General features: G+C 36.5%; 1 protein-coding gene across 1 annotated transcript in view; it reads left to right on the top strand.

Annotated features, from left to right (window-relative positions):
• Positions 1 to 24,539, top strand: part of Smp_175760 (endosomal trafficking protein, putative) — a gene marked incomplete at both ends in the record, with an annotated part of 113,533 nt that overhangs the window by 35,445 nt on the left and 53,549 nt on the right. The window contains 7 exons of the mRNA XM_018791632.1: positions 3,240 to 3,395; positions 5,878 to 6,056; positions 10,200 to 10,275; positions 12,724 to 12,819; positions 16,848 to 17,030; positions 19,756 to 19,878; positions 22,479 to 22,678. Of these exons, the coding sequence (XP_018647306.1) occupies positions 3,240 to 3,395; positions 5,878 to 6,056; positions 10,200 to 10,275; positions 12,724 to 12,819; positions 16,848 to 17,030; positions 19,756 to 19,878; positions 22,479 to 22,678 (1,013 nt within the window). The remainder of the gene's footprint in view (positions 1 to 3,239; positions 3,396 to 5,877; positions 6,057 to 10,199; positions 10,276 to 12,723; positions 12,820 to 16,847; positions 17,031 to 19,755; positions 19,879 to 22,478; positions 22,679 to 24,539) is intronic.

Genomic DNA, 24,539 nt, shown 5'->3' with positions numbered 1-24,539 from the left:
AGATTACGGATATTCATTAATTGTGAAGGTTGGGAAATGTTTTACTTATCCACTACAACCACTTGTCTCAAGGCACGATATTGGAATATGTGCGATTAAAGCTAAGGGGTAGCGAAATCAAAATTTGACATGAGTTCATGAAAGCCATGTTTATAGATGTAAACTACTTGGTTAGGATCCTTACGATCATTGTGCCTAGGAAATGTTTGATGACACTGCTCTGAATCATCATTTACTAAGAGGTATACCATGATGATATATTCATTTCTTGTTTTGTTTTGCAGTCCGAAATATACCTCCTAATGTCGAACTCACTGTGTAAATAAAGAATGAAATGAATAGGAAGATTTCATTAGCGACTTGAATCATAACATGCATAAATCATGAGTAGTATACAGTTTTACTCCTGACTCAGATGAGGCCATATTGACTGGGACGGCGAGTATGTACGCGGTCGACTGACTCCTATAATATGTTCCTTTAATGTTTCGCCTACTGTTTGACCTTGAAACAATACGTAAACATAAACATGTAATATGTCTATATTCGTACAGACTATCACGTCTAATATTTTTAATGTCAACTGGCCACATAATCTCACTGGGAACTCGTCGATGCATCTTGAAACTATGCTCACTAAGTAGCTAACCAATAATTACTAAGTTGGGGGATTTTTGGAACTGGTAAACAATTCGGAGTCAGTTATCTTGACGTTTGTATATATTCAAAAGATTACCATGTAATATTTATACTTAAACTTAGTTGTAGGTGTAATAAAATCATTTTACATGTGTCCTCTATTGACTATATTATCTTAAAATCATTAGGGTAACAAGTTATTCATGAAAAATTGATTAAATTGTCGTTTGTCTAGCAGTGACAAGCAACCTGACTCTCTATATATTGAAAAATGTCCTCATGACTTAACTACCTGGTCTCCTTGGAATGATATTAGATTCTCTTGGAAGCTGTTCTTATTTCAGTATCTGAAAGTAGATCGAGATGAATGTTGATGCTTTGTAAAATACACCAACTGATCAATACTGTATGAGCAAAGATGTATAGTGACTAGCAGTAGAATCCAGGACTCAATAGCTGAGTGGATAACGCGATGGCGTTTGAAGGGAAAGGTAATGGATTCGAGTCCCAGTGTAAACACCAACTCTGAGATGCAGGTATATCCAACTGACGAGTCCCAAATAGGACGAAACGCGCGTCAAACTGGATTCCACTGCTAGCCACTATCCATCTTTGCTTATAATGCTTGTGAATTAAGGCAATATCAAGGTAATACGCACAGTATGCACATATGGTCAATATGAGGCTGACCAGTTGCAGTCCTAAACATCGATTGGAAGATTCAAATAAACCATACTAAGTGAATTTGATCAATACTTTGCCGTTTATTTTATTCGACATAGTGAAATAATATTGTCACAATCATAAATTTTCACTAGTAGGTATATTTTTCAAAGTGTAACGTCATTTCACATGATCCTGAATGTTGTTAATTATAATTGTCTTCGAAACATTGCTCATGTGTCATACTACGATCAAGTGGGCAGTTTTAAGGGTAAGCATGGGATACTTAAAAAAAGTGACGAATTGGTTGATGTGGTTGTAAATCCTCATCAGCTGTAGCAGTCAAAACATGTGTTACATATGCTTAACCATCGCCTACATCGATGCCTAATGTTGGTGATAATAAAATCATTTCATTAAGTCATTGACTGTTAGTCTGAGCTGTGTTTGTAGATACGGACTATCCGTTTAAGGTCCGCATGATCGTTGTGACTAACTGTTGAAGATGTTAGGTGAAATGATTCATATGCATTTACTCGATCTTCCAGTTCTTGAGTCCCAGTGTCATTTCGATACTAGATAAGATGATGAATCATTTGAATTAAACTCCTTGAATAACATCTTCAACCCTAATCTTTCACATTAATGCTTATACTCTTACTACTTCTACCACTATGGGATTTGAATCGACAAGTGCATCTCTGTGCTAATATGGTTTGATAACTCGAACTGATGTACGTACGTACGAAGTTTTACGTTGTGACTGACTGACTGACATTTGAAATAGTGGTCTGATTTTTCTTTGCGGTAATCTAAAAAGATGAAAAAAATTATTTAGATACGTCGTAATGTCTGTTATCTTTAATAAAAGACAGAATACACTATCGTTTTATTAACCTCGAAACATTGATTTACAGATCAATGGTCTGAATAACTAGTTTCACTCATTAGAATCTGAAGTATTTGTAATGATTGTTTGTCTTTTTATAAAAGAGTTGACATCACGGAATGGCTTTATTTAGACCATCAATACTGACCATGGAATAATGTGAATTACTACGTTTTTGTTAGTATTAACGAACTTCTGATCACTACCATCATTCGTTAGAGATTAGAGATACTTGTTCCAATTCCACCATTAGTTGAGTTTAACCAGTCAAAGTTCATCACTGGTTCACTAACTTACCATACGCATATTCTTTCTTTTAAAAAATTCTAAACTAACATAAACTCTATATGTTTTCATGTAGAATAACCAGTTTTTATTTGCTCCTTTCCGTATTCGGTCTAGACAACATAGTATTTGTATAGTTGTGACGATTATTCCATCTAGACTATGATTTAATTAATGTTATCTTAAATTGTTACATTCCCTAACTAAAACATCAAAGTGATATGAAACTGTTGGAAACACTTCGGCGCTTTAACTAGTTTGGTGGACACGGAAAGTCCACCGTGGGGAGTTGGAAAACCCTGGTTTCAAACTGATGGTGCACATGGGCTCTGGGATCCTGAGGGATTCGAAGTAGATGGATAGAATATTTACAGAGACTAGAAAATATCTATAAAGTCAGTGTCTAAGCGATTAACTAGATCTATCAAAAGAAAGATAATAAAAATCTCTTGTTTTTAACTTTAGTCACTATGATTAAGTTGTTTCGCGCGTGAGACTGATAAGTCCTGGGTTCGAATCGCGCAAGGCTGGATCATAGATGCGCACTGTTGAGGAGTCCCACAATAGGACGAAACGGTCGTCCAATGCTTCCAGGTTTTTCATGGTGGTCTAGCTTCAATTGACTCATGATTTCAACTATATATAAATTACCTTACTCAAAAGAGTATTTTTATTCATACTTTTCCATCATCCTATTCATTTTCAATACACATTACATAGATCAATTGAATAATTTTATTGTATTTAATTTTACTTTTTTTAGTTACGTGGAAGTGGTTCACTAGTACTTTGTGCTTTATTAGACTTTTTTACTTATGGTGTTTGTTTACCATATTCTGAAACATCTGAAGGTGGATTATTTGATAATTTACTACGTTTATTAGCTAATCGTGGTCGTGCATTATTTCGATTATATCTTGTAAGTTATTGTTAATCGATGTTATTTCATAATATTGATGATGATAATAATAATATCTTACTTATTTTCTTACTTACACCTGTTAATCCTCGTGGAGGAGCATAAACTGTTGGCCAGTATTCTTCGACGAATTTACTTATCGGCTCTCCTTTCCAGTTTGTACTAGTTATTATTCATTCTTTTGATGCTTGCTTCCGATTCTCGACACAATGTGTTCTTTGGCCTTCCTCTCTCTAGTTTCTCTTCAGGATTCCAAGTTAGGGCTTGCCTCATGATGTACTTTTGTGATTTAAGTAATATATGTCCTATCCACCTCCAGAGTCTTTTCATAATTTCTTCAGTTGGAATCTGATGGTATCCTGTCAACTGACATTGAATATTTTACTTTGACAATTATTTATAAATACCTGTACTTTTTTGATAATGGATGTAGTAGTTCTCCAAATTTTAGCCCCGTACAACAGAATGAAGTGTATTGACGTTCGTATTGAAGATTTTGACTTTGATGTTGGATAACAGTTATTTTGAGTTCTGTATGTTCTTCGATTGCAGGCATATGTCTCTCTCTTTGCCAATTCTTTCCTTTACTTCTATATCAGATCCTTGTTTATCAATGTTGCTATCCAAGTGCATAAAAATTTCCACCACTTCCAGTGCTTCTCCATCAAGTGTGGTTTGATTGGTGCTTGGTGTTTGCAAGGTCTTACGTTTTCCGTTGTATATATTGTGAGGCCTACAGCTTCGGAGGCTGTTGCTATACTGGATGTCTTCAGTTGCATTTATTTTTGTATATGAGATAGATAGTCATCTGTGAAACTGTTGTATCCCCTGGCGAATTATGAATCATAAATCTGAGGTCCATTTATGGACAAATGTAATACGCCTATTCCTATTGGATAGTTGTTAAATGAGTAACCTAAATCTGATGTCTATTTATGGACAAATATAATATGCCTATTCCCTATTGGATAGTTGTTAAATAAGTGACCTAATCGTTTCCGTGTTCCTCTTATCATAACCTTTGTTTTGACCTTGGAACTATTATTATTGATTACTTTCCCCCCAGCTACAGCCACATTAGCCAATTACTGTACAAATGTTATTTTTCTATTTTTTGGTATAATTGGGTCTGTTTGGTTAGTTTATATAACCCAGTATGCTTGTGAATAATGATTCATATTGCTGAGGCTGTTATTTGTGTTCTGGACTCAACTGGCTGGGCTAGGCAGGTAGGAAGGACCGAATAGCACCCAATACTGTTCGTACGTATTTTCGGTATCATTGCACGTTCATATATATTAACGAATCGAAGATATATACTTCATAACAGAAACCATACCTTAAGTATGAGAGATTGATACTATTCGGTTGGCTGAACCGACGTAGCTAGGTTCTGACCTGTAATATTGGCTGAAAATTGAACTCCCTAACTACTGTGACATCGTTCTATACTAATCGGTGTGAATTTTATTTATACTTCTTGACTGTTCAAGCTAAAGTAAATGAATTAGAGTTCGAACCCACAACTCAATGGATGAAATCCTGTTGTTTCATTCACTCATTCATTGTGAATTTCTGCCATTACTCTCGTTATATATCGATCTGATCAGTGAAGTATAGTCAATGACTCTGACACTAGAATGTACGACTTGGAGTTAAATACTTTGGGAACTCAATTTCATCAGTAAAATTCGTTTCATACAATTTTTTCCCGTTATTCTATTCGATTAAGGCGATGCTATTAATATGGTGAACAAACAAGTATTTTTCCCATTTAGTTCTGCCTGTTTGGTCAAATTAAAACTAGGATTCATAGTATATTTATCAATCAGTCATAATCAATGGAAAATATGACTTAAATGGGCATTGGCCCAGGCTGCTATACTATATCAGTACTATAGCATGATCTAGTCAACAAGATACCGTAACAAAAGAGTTGAAGTAGTGGTCATTACAGAAATACTAAACATGGAGAATATCATTCAAGAGGAAGCAATAAAGCAAAAGAATTGAGATATCAATTATGGAAATATCTGTGTTACTGTGATAAATTTTGAGCTACTATTGAATGTCTCTAACCATCGTTCACAACATGTATCAGGAAGTCTTTATCTCATCAAATGGTTCAGTTCTACAATCAATAACTTTATGGACTACTGTCATGTGTTAGTTTGACTGTCTCTAGTTTTTTTTTCTGACTTACTCCTACACCTGCGTTCATCGGGCATCAATTTAGTCTCTGAATAGCGCATAAATGACAAATATTCTCATCCAAATCAACCAGTGATCACAGTTTCATCATCTCCTCTACCAACCACCTTACGTCTAGACTCTTCAGTGCTCTATCAGACAATAAGACGTTCCCGTCAACATCTCCCACTTACTGTGAGTTCTTACAATAGCCTATAATTTATCATCATAGTTACTAACCCATATTTCTATGTATATTTATGTTTCGTGCAATATTTAATCTTTATTTTAGCATCCAAGCTTAGCTATTGTTCGTGGTGGAGGTATGATAATGCGTGCATTAATTGAAGAAGGTGGAACAGACGTTGCTAAAGAATTACGCAGTTTAGCTTTAACTGAAGGTGCACTATTACATCATTTTTGGACTGCTTGTTTTACTCAAGGAAATGATCCACGAAGTTTAGCTGTGCAGTAAGTTTTTATTTGATCTATGCTTTTTAATTTAGATTTCCAACCTTTATATTGAGTAATTTACACTCTATCAAGTAGATAAGATAATAAGAACATGTTAACATTTCGAGCATTATAAGTATTCGATCTTAGATGTTTTCGAACCATTAATAGTGTATTCTAGGACCACTGAGTAATCAATGTCTGGTAAATCTTCATCAACTGAGTTAGTTAGGATGTGTATGACGTATGCTGAACCACCACCTACCGCGATGTTCGATGTTCTCTGGTGGTGGTAAGAATATGGTGTAAGAAAACTAGAAGAGGCTAAAACAAAATACAACCCCAATCCATAAAGTCATTGACAAATGGACTGACCCAATGTCAACAAGTGTAGACTACCTGACTAGAGTCCACATGATAATCGTAACCAATGTTAAGAGAGTTTGAATGAGATGTGTTGAAATTGTTTGTAATGGTGTTTTTTATATATTTATGTAAACACATAAATATTGGTACAAGGAAGCACCAGATAAATATGCGCCTCACAAATCACATTCGATTTGTGTGAGAGCTGTGATACTGCTCAGGTGCCCAGACTGAAGCAGGTGGTTTTCTTAGAGGACCACATCCGGAGCCTTTAACCTAAAAATCTGATCCACAAGGCAGTGGAGCATCGTGAGGAGATGCAGTCCCATGGTAGCCAGTGACCAACAATTGGTTCATATTCCATTTGTTTCTTCAGGATACTGGAGTCAGTCCATGTGCACTATTGGTATGGAATGAGGGTTTTCCAACTCCCTAGGTGGATCTTCCGTGTCCACCAACCCTGTTAAAGCTACTGCTGGACATTCGCTTTTCGTTCTCTCAATTTCGTAAACAACGTTCTGGCCACGATAAGGCAATGAGTAGGTCTTCCCTGACAGAGGCTATACACGCGTGGCCATGTTAGAGCATTTCGAGAGGTAGGGCAAATTCTCCCCACTCTCGACCGCACCAGGGCATTTGGGAGCTTGTAATGGTGTCAGTGTATCAATTCTTTTTCATCCTCGAAATTCTGAACCCCTCATCATTTCTTTTATTTGACTATTTAATACTTTACTGAATCATATGTTTTGTATTACCACTGATACTGTTACTATCTTTATTATTGTGTGTTTTTTCCTTGTATTTTTATGTTGTTGTGTTAATGGTGTATGTTAACTTCAACTGATGTCTACACGTGCCAAGTTATACATTGTGACTTATTGGCTATTAGTTGGCCTGAGTTTTTCAGTTATTAACGGATAGATTTTTATATAGTTCAAATCATGAGTCAATTGAAACTAGACTACCATGGTAAACCTAGAAGCACTGAACGGCCGTTTCGTCCTATTGTGCTTCCAGGTTTTCCATGATAGTCTAGCTTCAATTGACTCATGATTTCAACCATATGAAATGACTAAAATTTCCACAAAACTCCCTTCTGATAAATATTTATAATTGTCACTCACTTTCTTTAATTATGATTAACAACTCACCAAATAATTTAATTCATTTATTACAACTATCCATATATAGTAACGTAACCATTTATAAGCAATGATGATTAGTGACTAGCAGTGGAATCCAGTTTGAAGCGCGTTTCGTCCTATTCGGGACTCATCAGTTGGATGTACCTGCATTTATTCTTCATACGAATTATTAGATTAGAGCATCATATTAACTATCATCTCTTCAATAATAACTATAATACACAAATGTGCTTGCACAAACGTGTATATGTTTGAATGCTAACTCCAACTTGTTCACCAACATTACTTAATTTATTGATTATTCTAAATATGCTAAGAATATATTGGCCAATATTTTTGTTTTCTTCCATGATTATTGTGAATAACACTGAATGTTATAGGATTTACTAAATTATGACTTTCTCATCTAATAACTTTAATAATTTGTTTAACATCAATGTTAATGAGGGTATAGTTTTGAAAAATAATTAAGGGTTCACTTCAAAACCTGAAGATCCTGGTGTATATTTCCTAATGAGGTTGTGGTTGCCTTATTTTAAGGAGTTTCTAACTAGGACGAAATAGCTGTTCAGTTCTTTAAGGGTTGTGATGATAATCTAAATCAGATTAATCTGTAGAGAATATTACTGGCAATATTTAAGAGATATGTGATACGATTTAGTAAATTCGTGTTAATCAAGCCTTTAGCTACAAAATTTGTTATAAAGTCCACGATATAGATAATATGATAATTTGTTGTTTTAACAAATGTCTTCACTAGTCAAAGTAAGGTATCAATTCCTTCAAGATTGCCTTTATTCAATCATCTAACCTGTCGTACGACATAGTACATGTGATATCAAGTCACTTACTACAGTGATTATATTGCAAATTGGATCGATAAAATTTGGTCAGCGTTAATTAAATAGATGAACGTGACACTTGTCACTACTCTGTGACTAAACAATGAAGGTTTTATTCGTCCTGTACATATTTTTCATCACTTTATGAATGATCATACCACCCTTTTCACTCTATAGTATAAGTGGGATATCTTTAAAAAAGAACTCTATATGTATAAGGTTTTAGAGTATGAATTGTGGCAAGTAAAAGAAGCTTTTTGTTCTGTTTTGGACTCTTCAACTGCTCGTCCATACGTCGCAGTATTGTGGAGTCCAGGACACGCGTTTCGTGTTATTTCGGACTCGTCAGCTAAGTGTATCTCCATTCCAGAGTTGTTGTCCACTCCGGGACCTGAACCCAGCACCTTCCACTTCTAGTGCCATCGCGTTATCTATTTAGTTGCTTAGTCCATGACGGCTAGCTACCACCCATCTCTGCTGAAAATGCTTGTATCATAATGGCTATATGAAGGTCATTTGCACTTGATGAATACATGCCAAAAGAAACTGGTCAAATATAGTCCAAAATATCAGTAGGAAGTTCCAAACAACTAATACGTATGAATCCTAGTGTGCATTCTCTCATCGGGACCCGAACCTCATATTTTTCATTTCAAAAAACAACTCATTATCTAATGAGTTACGGATTCGAGATAGACAAACATGTTGACGTTTAAGTGAAAGGTACTAAATCACAGGCACAGTCACAGTGGGAAAAATCAATAATTGAGTATGTATGAATATACATGATGAGTTTCAAACAGTCCGAAATGTTTGTCGTTCGATTTCACTTCCATTCACAATCAAAAGTACATTAAAATGTTCGTCAAAGTAATCTGCTAAGGAGTAACATCTGACAACAAAGATGAATTAAACACAGTCTTAAATTTCAACAACTAATAATTATAAACGATTACTATTGTATGCTTTAGAGATATTTTCATAGTTGAAATCATGAGTCAATTGAAGCTAGACCACCATGGAAAACCTGGAAGCATTGAACGGCCGTTTCATCCTATTATGGGACTCATCATTGCGCATCCACGATCCCCGAATGCCCTGGTACGGCCGAGAGTAGGGAGAGTCACCTCTCCCTCTCGAAATGCTCTCACATGGCCAGCGAATATATAGCCTCTGCCAGGGAAGCCCTACTCACTGCCTTCTCGTGGCGGGGGTGTTATTCACGAAAATGAGAGGACGAAAAGCGAGTGTCCGGCGCTTTAACCGGGTTGGTGGACATGGAAAGTTCACCTAGGGGAGTTGGAAAACCCTGATTCCAAACCAGTGGTGCACATGGGCTCGAGTATCCTTATGGAACAAATGGCGTACGAATCAACCGTTGATCACCGGCTACCATGAGACTGCATCTCCTCACGATGCTCCACTGCCTTGTGGATTAGACATTCAGGTCAAAGTCTCCTTGTGTGGCCCCCTAAGAAAACCACCTGCTTCAGTCTGGGCACCTGAGCAGTATCACAGCTCTCACACAAATCGAATGTGATTTGTGAGGCGCATATTTATCTGGTGCTTCCTTGTACCAATATTTATGTGTTTAAATTAAATAATAAAATAATCCACGATCCCGCACTCGCGAGATTCGAACGCAGGACCTTTCGAGACCTTTAGAGATATATCTTTAATCTATCAACATGACTGATATTCCTAATTACTGATGATAAATTTTTTTGTTTTTTTCAATTACCTTTTCTTTTTGTCTCAATGTATTTACTGAATTGTACTTGATTTGCGTTGGATGGGTTGTGAACAAGACAGCTTAGTCGTCAGTTAGTTGCATTATGGTCTGAAAATAATCAAGATGCATGGGATCTATTTAAAAGAATGCTTGTAAGTTATTAATGTTTTATTATAAGTTGTGATTATAATTATTGACAAGCATTTATATGATTTCTGATCAACTTTTAAAACATGTTCAAGCTAACTGTGAAGAAAAGGTTCAGCGGAGGATTAACTTAACCCTAACATTGAATTGGGTCTTGGTGTTTAATCGCTAGTTCTTACTAGTAAACTATTCAAAATCAACTTCATTGTTAATAATTATCTGTTATATAATTAGAAGAATACATAAACAAAAAATGTTACGTCCTTGATCTGTCTGTTCGATAATATACAAGATAGAATGTCTCTCGATCTAGATTAAGGCCTTGACACGAAAGGTTTCACCTTGAGATTGGAAATGCATGAGTCGGAATTGAAACGACCTGCCTTGTGTAGAGAGGCCAAAACTATTCTATCACCTGATTGGTTGACAAGTGAGAGTGAGAGAGAGAAGACAAGTCGACTGGAGCACTACTTAATTTATTCTCGATTCTCAATTCCAATTCAGATTAATGCAAATAGATACATTTCGTTATTCGATTTATGTGAGTAATGGAATACTGTCCTCACACCCAAACCGAAGCAGGCGGTTCATTTAGGGGACCACACCCGGACACTTTGACTTAAGGGTCTCATCCACAAGGCAGTGGAACAACGTTAGGAGATTCATTCCCATGGGAGCTGGTGATCAACAATAGCTTCATACTCCATTTGTTCCTTCAGGATCGTGGAGCCCATGTGCATTATTGGTTTGGAATGAGGGTTTTCCAACTCCCTAGGTGAACTTTCCGTGTCCACCAACCCGGTTAAAGCGCTGAACATTCGCTTTTGGTCTTCTCAATTTCGTAAAAAACAGTAATGCCGCTAAAAGACAGTATGACTTCTCGGACAGTGGTTTTATACGCGTGACCATGTGAGAGCTTTTGGAAAGGGAGAATGTACTCTCTTAACCTCGACCGTACCTGGGCAGCTGGGTACAAATTTTCGTGTTTACTTCCCAACTAAACATCACCATTTACTTTATTTTATTGTTTATTAAGATTAATATCCATTCGACATAATCTGCATTCCGTTTTACGATAACAAAAATATTTTTGAATAGTTGTTAATAAATTTGATATGATTATTTTGCCTTATGTATTTACATTGATTGATCACGGAGTGGTGACCAATGCTCTATTTTTCTACATCTCAGTGTTGATTGATCAATTGACATTGTGGTCACCAGTGTTAGTGAATTGACATTGAGTGGATAGTTTCTGGATTTTAGACGGTTGGAAATAATCAATATGACTCATGTTTTGGAACAGTTTGTACTCATCAGCAAAGAATAAGTACGTTCTTATGGATACTAATGCTTTCTTATGGATTCAGACCTTCATCAACCAGTTACAAAGTCGGCGCCACTATCATTGAGTCACTCAATCTGCAGTTGAATTCCTATAGAATAATTATTCACACTTATCGATCATTGAGACTGAATGGATCGGATTTGAATCCATCTAATGAGAGAGTCAGCTTTTCTATAATTCCTGATTAATCTCAACTAGCACGGAACCTAGTTGATAAGCTGATCACTCTTTCTCCTCTGATTTATGACTAGCATCAAAATATGACAGACGATATGTAACCCAATGCCGTATTAAACGTCAAACTGTGGTAAAAGAAGACAGTGTTATATACAGTGGATTTGTATTTTATTTGTATATTGACAACTAAACTTCTTTTTGCAAATCGCTTACTAAGTGTTTATTTATATGATCGACAATGAACTATTCTTTTAGTCCCTCTCCCTCTCTCTCGTTGTAAGAATTAATAATGATCCCTAGCGGCGTAAACGAAATGAAGTGTGATTGAAACCTTCACTTCATCAGTCGAAGAATTTCAACACTGAAGTGAGAGAGCACTAGAATTTTTCGCTGAATAAATAATTACAGTGAATAGTTACAGAAAAAAAAATTTTCACTGTAGTTATATCCGCTGGCCAGACACTATCAGCAACAAGTTACTGTGGGAGACAACAAACCAGATTCCATCGGAAGAAGAAATCAGAAAGAGGCTCTGGAAGTGGATTGGGCACACTTTCAGGAAATCATCCAATTTCGTCACAAGACAAGCCCTCACATGGAATCCTGAAGGTCAAAGGAGAAGAGGAAGACCAAAAAACACATTACGCCGAGAAATGGAGACAGACATGAAAAGAATGAACAAGAACTGGATAGAACTAGAAAGTAAGGCCCAGGACAGAGTTGGTTGTAGAATGCTGGTCGGCGGCCTATGCTCCATTGGGAGTAACAGGCGTAAGTAAGTAAGTAAATATTCCATGGAACGATACATTCCAGTACAATGGTATTAAAAATTTGTTAAACTCTAATACTACACTTGGTCTATTGGTTCACATACGACTTACGTACACTTCTCAAGCAGTTTGATATAATTTTTATCCTTAAATTTCAGCCATTAGGTTTACTGTCATACCTAGAGTCAACTGAGGAGCCTCCTGTAAAAGTTATCAATATGTTACCAGATCGTGATAATTTACAATTAGCTCATGTAAGTGTATATCGTCTTTCTTTTTTTATGGTGAAGTTTCGTAATCCAAATTGAATAATTTAATTGTGAAGCTTTTATTAACCTTTTGGACAACATATAATCAGTAATCAGTCAATATCATGGTCTACAGGACAAGTTGTCAGTCATACGTGTGGAAAATAATCAAAGCTTCACTGAGCTCAGAGAAAGAAAATCCACACAAATTATCCATCTTAGTCACAAATCTTGACAATTATAGGGTATTTATCATCGCCTAAGAGATCGTTATTAGCAAATCCACTGTTTTATCAATGAGATGACATTATTCGATAACTCTGTGAAGAAGTCATGATTGGCAGTCTTTATATATTTTAGTACATCTACCTCATCAAAGTTTTCTAACTCCTATTGCTTAACTGTCCAAATCCCTTCAATCTTATTCACGCCTTGACGGTTCGCTTTCTTCTTCTTCTTCTTCTTACTTTTGCAGATACACTTACATCATTTTAAGAAATAGTCTGTAGAACCTAACGGGACAAGAATATAGATAAGCAATCATTTGAGAACATTTTCATAAAAAGACTGAACTCCTCCTATCGTCTACCGTGTAAGGACATTTGTTAGGCAAATGTCTTTCTTTATAAACCTGTAAAAAGAGACCTATTTACTAATGGGGGAAATTTTAAGCTGGCAACAATGTATCAGTTTCACCATATTTAATTTTCATTGTTTAGTTAGACCTGAATTACTGATTTCCAATAAACCGGCCAAGGTACATTTTATGTTGCTCCGTTCACTTTAATACGAACAAAAATCAAATCGATAAATTTATCGTCATTTTTTCACCCACTAATTTGCTGACAGTGTAACTAAACACCCCCCCCCCCCGCATAGAAATGGGTTTAACAAGACATTAGAAACTGCTCTATTTATTTATCATTACTGAAAGGGATATGAATCATCTCGTTGCTGATAATCTTGGATGAATTTCAATCAGTCTTTGTCGATATATGTGCATCCTGTGCAAATCGCCTTGACATAGCTGTCTTTCACAACTTTTTATACAAAAAAAACGGATTTGTGGCTAACAATAGAATCCAGAAAGCACGTAGTTTCGTCCTATTTCGAACTCATCAACTGGGTATACTACTATCTCAGTGTTAACGTTTACCCCGAGGCTCAAACCTAGTACTTTTTTTATTCAAATGCTGAATGTACTATGTACCGAGTTACTACGTTGGAGGTTTAAAAAAAAGGTGTTGGGTTTGAGTCTCTGCGTCAACACCAATACTGACATCTAAGTACTTCTATCTGATGAGTCTCAAATATGACGAAGTATTTGTTCTTTAATTCACTGCTAACCATAAATTCATTGATTCTACTTAGTTTTCATTATGGACATTCAACCAAAAAGCTCTTCCTTATTTCTAATAATTAAATCAGTTGATATCATAACTTCATTGTGAAAAACAATTCTAAACCCATTACTATTTGATTATTCAAATAACGCTGCATCATTCACTTGACATTTAGTCTTAGATAGATGAATAGATAATCCTTCAATCATAAAGATTTCTTAGAAGCGTAAGAGTCTAAGTTTCACTCAAAATAATAACCAGATAAATTCACTTAGTATTATTTGTTTAAATCTTCCCATTGATGTTTAGGACTGCAACTGGTCAGTCTCTCATTGTCATATGTGCATACTGTGCGTATTGCCTCGATATAGCCTTAATTCACAAGCATTATCAGGACTCAGTAGCTGAGTGGATAACGCGATGGCGTTTAAAGCGAAAGGTACTGAGTTCGAGTCCCGTGGTGAACATCAACTCTGAGATACAGGTACATCCAGCTGACGAGTCTTAAATAGGACGAAACCTGCGTCAAACTGGAGTCCACTGATAGCCACTATCCATATTTGCTTATATCAACCAGATAGTTTTAGGTTGACCACAATTCCTGTAGTTAACATATTAGGAATGTTTCTTGAAGTTACACAAATTGAGTATCTATCTGAAGAGATAAATTTCATAATAACTACTAGTAAGTATTATCAGAAGGGGTTTTGTGGACAAGACAATTGCTGAACGGTCGCTCAACTTCGTGAATTGGTTAAAGTTAGACATTAACACCATCGGATGTCAGCTTAGTGGTCTGTCGGTTAAGTGCTCTTGCGCTAGACTAGTAGATCCTGGGTTCGAATCTCGCAAGGCGAGGTCGCGGATGTGTACTGCTTAGAAGTCCCACAATAGGACGAAACGGCCGTCCAGTGCTTCCAGGTTTTCCTTGGTGGTCTAGCTTCAATTGACTCACGCTCTCAACTATGAAAATACGTAGTTTCTTTTGTATTCTGTTTGATTATGACTGTCTAAGAAAATATTGAATTTAAATATAATGTTTGTTCAGTTTTTCCTTTCTTTTTTCTCTCTCCACTTTTTCAAATTATTCAGGAGCATATGATGCGTATAGAAGAACGTAAACAAACTATTTCATATCAATTAGAATCGAAAATTGATGATTTACTGACACATTGGCGTCTACGTGTTGGTCTTCCTATTCCTAAAGTAGTAAGTTATCAAATTTTCATTTTGCTTTATTCTATCAAACTTTTTTGTTACTTAGTATTAAATTTACATGAAGTAAACCCCCAGTAATGTGTAAATGCTAGACAATATTGTTTATGGGTACTCATGTATGGTTACGGTGAGAATATGATTTATGGACAACATTTGGGCGACGTTCAAGTGACCTCGAGAATGTCCGCCTACTAACTAAGACTAAATGAGAGTTATAAACCTGTGTGAAGAATAAGGATTATAAATTACAGTTGATAGTTAGGGTTAGGAATTCGATGTAAGGTTTTCATTACGAACTGACATCAACTAAAATGACAAAACGCTATTTAGCTAAATGGATGAATGGATTTCGCGTTGAAATCCAACACTTATTATCCTAAATGTGATTAGTTCGTCCATAAATTATAGTCTCGCCATCTTTGATGTTTAGTCTCTTCTTTAATATGTAGTTTGTCAATGTCTGTTTTGCTATTTAAAACTGTAAAATACTGAGTTTAATTTTCAGTGTTGACATTAAAGCAATGGTAAATACACATCCGGCTAAGGAGCTTCGAATAGGACGAAACGTGCATTCGGAACTCTATCGTTAGCCACCACTTAAATATTTTAAAATGTGTGTATCACAAGTTCCATTCCCGATAACCATTTAATTATTAAAAATCACATCTCTCAGGTCCTTATTAAGTCAATAAGAACCTAAATGGTTAGCAATAGTATTAGTTATCAACGGCCCCCAAATGCCTTGGTACGGCCGAGAGTGAGGAGAGTCATCTTTCCCTCTTCAAATGCTCTCACATGGCCAACCGCATATAGCCTCTGCCAGGGAAGTCCTACTCACTACCTTCTCGTGGCGGGGGTATTGTTTATGAAATTGAGATGACGAAAAGCGAATGTCCGACAGGAGCCTTAACCGGGTTGGTGGACACGGAAAGTCCACCTAGGGGAGTTGGAAAACCCTGATTCCAAACGAATGGTGCACATGGGTTCCAGTATCCTTATGGAACAAATGGCGTATGAATCAATCGTTGGTCACTGGCTACAATGGGACTGCATCTCCTTACGATGCTCCACTGCCTTGTGGATCAGACCTTTGAGTCAAAGGCTCCTTGTGTGGCCCCCTAAGGAAACCACCTGCTTTAGTTTGGGTACCTGGGCAGTATCATAGCCCTCATACAAATCAAAGGAGATTTGTGAGGCGCATATTTATCTGGTGCTCTTGTACCAATATTTATGTGTTTAAATAAATAAATAAGTTATCAACGTGCTTTATCCAATGTTAACTATTGATCATTACCATTTTCATCGGTACTGATTATTTAACCAATTATGACAATTCATATCTAAAATTCGTAACAACAATCTGCCTTAAGTTAATTCACTTCATATGATACACTTTAGAAAAATACTTGTTGTTTTATAAATAATTTAGTCTTGTTTACTTTAATTGAACATGATCGATTTATTTTCTGATAGATTGGAAAACAGAATCATTTAAAAGAAGCTGAAGAACGTCCTGTTGTACTTCGTCGACCTCGTCATTTACTTCAATCATTACGTGGTGATTCGGCAAATTGTAAACCGACAATTAATTGGCGTTTATTTTTCTATCAATTTCAACAGGATCATGCTAAAGCTGATTTAATTTGGACTATACGAGTAAGTTTTTATCATTGTGATGGAGAACGAGTTCCGGATATACCTTCTATCTTTATCTTCTGTTAATATTTTGTTATACAAACTAAGCCGTGTTTCGATGACATCATAGTGCGATTAGTCAGTAGGGAGGGGGTTGCGGAGATTGTTGAATTTTATTGTAATCATAGATTGATCTAAGTTAGAAATTCATTGAAAACCTGAAAGCTCTGTAGAGCTGTTTCACCCTAGCATGGAACTCCTCAGCATTGTACAACCATGATCTCTCAACTGTTAATCGGATTCACGATCTTCGGTCTCGCACACGAACGCTTGATCTTTAGACCGTCGATCTAAGTATCCAGTAGCGTTTAAGCCTAACGAGCAATATTGTGAATTGAATAAAGTTAGACTTGGATAACACTGGATCCCAACTTAGTAGTCTATAGGCCACTATGCCGAAGGTCATGTGTTGAAGGATCATGGTTACGCACTGCTGAGAAATCCTATATTAATAAGAACCAGTCGTCTCATTGCTTGGAGGTTTTTAATGGTTGCCTAACGTAGATGAGTTCTTGATTTCAATAGTGCTACTTATTCGATGACAGACGGTCAGAGGCAGTTGTAAAGAAAAAATTGTTGTTAATTTTGTTCTGGCTGACAATTATCGGCAGAGCTAAGTCATTCCCGTCTAGTAGGTCATTGTTAGTTAGCATATTATATTCATCTTACATTCCCTAATTTTACTTCGTAGATAACCTCCTGCTTGAAGTGATCACTAATAACCATGTTGGCTTCGGACATTGGACGTCCATCACCATGACTTATTGTCCCATTTTAAATTCTCTCGATAATGTGCTTTGCGGTTTCTTGTATCGTTATTCCATTTTTTTAAACTTTGTGGAGGGCTGATTTAGGGAGTTGGCGTGTAAACAATTTGTAAACAATGGTACACCGGTTCACTTATCGGATTGTGCAACATCTTAGCCTGTTCTAGAACAGACTTGGGTGTTTTGCACGAAGATCTGCTGTTGTTAACATAAGATTTCTATCCAGTCGCTGAGCATAATCATTTGAGTTGATGAAGAATAATCGTAGATCTGTATGATGGCTTTGTTGTCGAGAAAGGCGCTGAAAAGCTTCATGATTAAATCATACATCTCAGTCAGCAGCTCACCTTCAAAATCACGACCATTTATTGCCATTCACGTTTTGTCATTGGTTATGTGAAAGTCATTGGTCTGATAAGAATTTAGCGTTCTCTTAATTAATGAAATATGTTATCCCGTCAAAGGCATATAAAAATTATAACGTCAGTTATGTCTTATACACTCATTATTTTGTAAGCTTGACCATTTATCAATAATCAAAATTTCGCCACTTCCAGAGTAGGACTGTAACTTCCAACAATCTCTTCATAGTCAAACAATAAACAATCCACTTACAAACCATCAATAACAATAAAAACAGTTATCATATTGTATCGTTTTCAATGAATGGATATGGAGGATCCACCTTGGGGAGCTGGAAAACCTCGATTCCAAACCTATGGTGCACATGGGCTCCAGAATCTTAGAGGAACTAATGGCGTATGAACCTGTTGTTTGTCACCAGCTTCCATGTTACTGAATCTCCAAATGTTGCTTCACTGCCTTGTGGATTAAACCTCTAGGTCAAAAGACTCGAGATGTAGCTCCCTAAGTAAACCACTTGCTTCGGTTTGGGTGCGCGAACAGTATTCCATCCTTCACACAAATCGAATAACGAAATGTGGTGCATATATATCCCGAGATATCCGTCTAGCAACCAATGGACGGGTTTACTGTGCAACAGTTCGTTCCGTCCTACTTTATGGCAGTGAAACAGCTGGTAAGAGCAGAGGATATTCGTAGGATACTAGTATTCGATCGTAGGTGTCTTCGAAGAATTGCTCGTATATCCTGGGACCACCGGGGAAGTAGGAAACAGGTACTAGGTGAGGGTGACAAATCGATTGATGAAGTAGTGAAACTTCATCAGTTGAGATGGCTGAGACACGTGTTACGAATTCCCAACCACCGACTACCCCGACGTGCAATGTTTTATAGTGTAGGCGTAGGTTGGAAAAGAGTTAAAATCGGCCAGATCAAAACGTGGCACAAATCCATGAAGTCACTGATAACTGGACTGAGCCATGTTGGTAGGTGTATACTACCTGGTTGGGATCCGCTAGATGATAGCAATCGATGGTTAGAGACCTTGAATGACTTAGCTTAAAATCGTTTGCAATGGCGAAATTGCATGCACTCTTTGTGTTCTACCGAATTCTAATCTTCTGAATTCTTCATGTCTCTATCTTTTTTCTCTTTCCGAAATTTATTTCACTGGATTATACTCCTTCAATAACATCTTCAAACCCTAATCTTTCTGATTACTGCTTATACTCTTACTACCTCTACCATTATAGGATTTGAATCGACAAGTGCATCTCTGTGCTAATATGGTATGGCAACTCAAACTGATGTACGTACGTACGAAGGTTTATGTTGTGACTGACTGACTGCATATATATTTGATGCCTCCTTGTACCAACGGTTGTGTTTAAATAAATAAATCGTTTTCACAACATTCACATCCTATTCACCCGGTTTTACATGTACTCCGTCGTTCATCAGTTTATTGGATGATGGGTTTATGATAATTATCCTTCTTCTAGTGTGGTTTTGATTTTAGTTTCTATAAATTTATTTATTTACATATCCAAAAATAGACAAGAAATGAATTACGTGAATCGATGGAAAAAGAATTACAAGAATTTCGTCAAGAACGTAATTATTTTGCACAAAGTCGTTTAGAAGAATCCGATATACCAGATTTTGATCGATCAGAACCAGTTGGTACTGGTCAACCTGAACGTATATTTCCAATTGGTTTAATTGGTAAAGCACAAAGTACACCAAATATTAGTGATAATGTTATAATGAATGAAAATTCACAATTATCTACAATGGATCATCATCAACATACAGTAGAAAATGATGACAAAGATGTTCAACTGAATCAATCGAAAATTCAAAATTCTAATGATCATAATGGTACACAAACTTTATCAAGATCGTCGAATCTCAGTAGAAAAACACGAACAGCGGTTAGTCCAACTAGAATACAAGCGGATCATTTAATTAACCAGGTATATCTATATATGTGTGTAAATTTAGATTTTATTTGAGTTTGTTTTAAACTACTTCTGATATCATAAGCAAAGATAGATAGTGGCTAGTAGTGGAATCCAGTTTGACGCGCGTTTCGTCCTATTTGGGACTCGTCAGCTGGATGTACCTGCATCTGAGACCTGTTGATGTTCACTCTGAGACTCGAACCCAGTACCTTTCGCTTCAAACGCCATCGTGTTATCCACTCAGCTACTGAGTCCTGATAATGCTTGTGAATTAAGGCCATATCGAGGCCATGCGCACAGTATGCACATATAACAATCAGAGACTGACCAGTAGAAGTTTTAAGCATCAACGGGAAGATTCAAAAAACAATAAATTAAATTAAGTAAATTAATATATCTGATATTTTCTAAATTTTGGAAAAATTGTTTTCGTGAGATGCAACATTTCATGATAAAAATCATATAAGCAATTTATCTAGTCTAAAATATTGGCACAATGATAGGAAATAATATTGATAAACATCAAAGGACTGGAGTTTAGTGCCCCTAAATGTCCTGGTGCGGCCGAGAGTGGGGAGAGTCCTCTCTCACATGGCCACGCGTATAGGGAAGTCCGACTCACCGCCTTCTCTCACCATGGGTGTTGTTTACGAAATTGGGAGGATGAAAAACGAATGTCCGGCGCTTTCACCGGGTTGGTGGATACGGAAAGTTCACCTAGGAGAGTTGGAAAACTCTGATTCTAAACCAAGGATGCACATGAGCTCCAGTATCCTGATGGAAAAAATGGCGTATAAACCAATCGTTTTTCACCGGCTACCATGGGACTGCATCTCCTCACGATGCTCCACTGTCTTGCGGATCGGATCTTCAGGTCAAAGGCTCGGGGTTTGCTCTTTTAAAAAAAACCCATCTGCTTCAGTTCGGGTACTCGGTCAGTATCGCAGCCCTCACACAAATCAAATGAGATTTGTGTGGCGCATATATATCTGGTGTTTCCTTGTACCAATATTTGTGTGTTTAAATAAAATAAAATAATACTGGAGTTTAGTAATATTTATTATGTATTCAAGGCTCTAATAGAGATCGTGATTATGTTGAGACTGTCTGTTGTGAAGCCTATATCATTAGACTTCATTATGGATCATTTTAACAGTCGAATACTTTATATGTTGCCACCGTATTTTGATTTAGTTTACCTCGATGATAACCAGAATAGTAAATTATGGAGCCCACAGTGATGAACGATGAATATGTATATCACTTTCATAAATGAGGGTCTGTTATGAATGTAAAAAAATATAAAAAAAGGCCATATGTCAATTTGTTACGATTTTATGTCCGGCGTTATATTACGTTAGTTATTTGCCAATCGGAATACGACTTTTCCAATCTTAACACTGTGCCAAATCAATGACGTTTGACCGGTATGAGCAGTCTAGAGTCCTTATTGGTCCCTTGTTCGCCTAGCCCTTCCAATTCAGTCCAGAACACGAATTACAGCTTCTGTTATGCGAATCATTTATTTGAAACATACTCGGTTTATATACCAGACAGACAGACCACATCACACCATAAAATAAAAAATAATATTTGTACAAGATCAAGCCAAATGTGTCTGTGAACGTGGGAGACAATAATCAATAAACTGAATATAATTTAAGAACAGTAATTCGTATAATAATAGTCCATGGGTCAAAATGAAGCTTATAATAAGATGAATATAGATATACACAATCTAATTACTGAATAGTTAAACAATAAGAATATATATAGAATAATAGTCCATTAATAGATCCTAGAAGTTACTCGTACTTATGTCTTCGCTAGGATATAACACTAATTAAACGCAATTATTCAGACATAGTGTCCATATCATCGTTTTTCCATTATTATTTCATCAACTGCTAACCTTTTAACCCTTATCAACTTATTGATTTCTACGTAACTGTGTATTGCTATTCATCGCCTTTACCGTTTACATTGTATGCTACCAATGCATATAATCATTTTGCGAACTTTATCAGTGCATGTTTAAATTACCTTAGTTCACTATGTGTTTCGAGTTCACTAAATTGATTTGCCGTACATTTATTTACTTGTTATACACTATCAGAACCCAATAGCGTTTACCGACTCGCTAATAGGAGTGATTCATATTGTAATGAGAAGCTAGAAATTGTTACTATGCTCTCCATTAAGTGGTTGTGACAGTATTTTATACAGTTGTACTTTCATACTTTTCATTTTTTTTTTAATTCCATCGTTTCACGTAAATTGTTTTCCTGTGTTTGTTTGTTTACTTTCAATGCTAGGCAAGTCTTGTTTCATGGAATTATAGAGAATTTAAAGTGAATTATCCAAGTTTAATTGAAGAACCACGTGTTGGCAACTATTTTTTACGTTTACTACTTGAAGAAGATCGACATGTAAATGAAGTAATTGATGCAACTACATTAACTAATGCAAATTCAAATCATGTACTATCTATGGGTTTATCACGTATTCGTGATAGGTAAGTAAATAAATGCTTATGATTACGTTTGTAGAGATAAGTGGAAACGTTTTTTTTACATTATGGACTAATTTGGGCTCAACAACTAATGAAACCTTAAGTACACTGAACAGCATTTTCATCCTATTGCAGGTCTTCTCAACTGTGTTCATTCACAGCTCCGTCAGAGATTTGATCTAAAAGATTCAGGCTTTGCGTTTAGTAAGTTACCCAGTCATAGTCGTGTACTCACAAGAGACACCAACCTTAGGGAGAATGGTCAAGGTTCTAATAAAAAACCACCAATGTTAGAATTCAACTGTGTCAGGAGTGACATAGATCACGACGATAGCAATAGATAATCGTCCTGTAACATTAAGGTTTTAATCGCAGTTGAAAACTTGGAATCATAAAACTTAAAGGGGTTTGATCTCTAGTTGACACGTGTGTGCATTCCTTCCGAAGACTCTGATATTAGTCTCGAAACAGTTGTTCAATTACTCCTTGTTTTCAGTAATTGTCTAACTGAAGTCAGTTCGCTATATAAACTGTTTCCAAATAAAAATCCATAAAATTGAAATTAAACAAGGGATAGTCAACAATAGTTTAAACTTAGTTTGAGAAGTTTCAACTGTGCTACTATGCGACATCATGAGACTTTTAACGATGATCTTCATATCTCAACATAGTTGTTTAAAACTGCTAACTAGTCTAACTTTAATGGTTGATATTTCCAATATACGATGCAGCATGATAACTATGTAACCTAATCAATGACTTCTTGCGTCATTCACGACTTGGATAACAGTTTATGATTCAGGCTTTTTCTTTAAAGCGTGTGAGAATTCATTTTTATTCACTCGTGCTTGGACGCTACTAAAGAGTCTCAAGTAGAAAAAGTGTCGCTCTTTGTAGTCGAAGAGATTATATATATATATATATATGCTTGGGTGTAGTTTTACATTGCTGATAACATAAACTAGTGATCGTTTTCCGAACACCGATGTTTCAAATTTCTTCTGTGTACGATCAACTTAAACCCACACTTATCATGAAAACGTTTTTCACCACAGTTTGTGTGTTTGATTGTTTCTGCCTTTGATAAGAACTACCGTTGCTGCTACCTTGACGTTGTGGTCGGGCTTGCCTATCGTGATGAACCAATCGAGCTATACTGGCTGGAACAATCGTTCCTCAAGGTCCTACCATGCCAGATAGGTCGGTTGAAGAGCGGTAAGACTAAAAGCAGCAATCCCAAGGTCCTAAGGCGAAGTCGTACTGTCGACTGTACAGAGGTGTGACAGCAGTAAGGTGTTTCCTTCAGACAACCAGCATAACAGCGATGCTGCCTTCCTACAAGGAGGGGTGGGGTTAGAAAAGGTCGACTTTGAAAATGCACACCTCGCCTTATCCCACGGATATCCGTCTCCGGCGGTAAGGTTTTTTTGAAGAACGGAGCTAACACAAAAACTACCCACAAAAAGGCCGTGTGTGACCGACCTCAAGCATTTGTCCCTTGGGCACTGAAGTCACACTCTCAGGTCATTAAGACCACTTCTAACCCAATTTCCTTTTCCGGTACCTCTAGAAAGAACCCTTCCACGGTGTGGGCAACCAGGAAGTGATAACTGCCCTCATACCTCTAACAGCACTCTAGACCACTGTATTCATAATCAGTCTCCTTCTTCACTTCCTACTTTTCCTTCTACCTGACTGACTGACTGAATAAAATGGTAACATATGCGGCTTGAAGTATATCGGTAAAAAATACCTGGCTATATAAACTTTGGTGAATAATATGAAACCATTTTCAATTCAGTTATTATACTATTTCGCTCTGCTGCTACCGATTTTAAGCCATTTTACCTAAGATCTTCACTCT

This window comes from Schistosoma mansoni (genome assembly GCF_000237925.1).
Source record: "Schistosoma mansoni, WGS project CABG00000000 data, supercontig 0226, strain Puerto Rico, whole genome shotgun sequence".
Lineage (NCBI taxonomy): Eukaryota > Metazoa > Platyhelminthes > Trematoda > Strigeidida > Schistosomatidae > Schistosoma > Schistosoma mansoni.
This window is presented reverse-complemented; position numbering and strand designations above follow the sequence as displayed.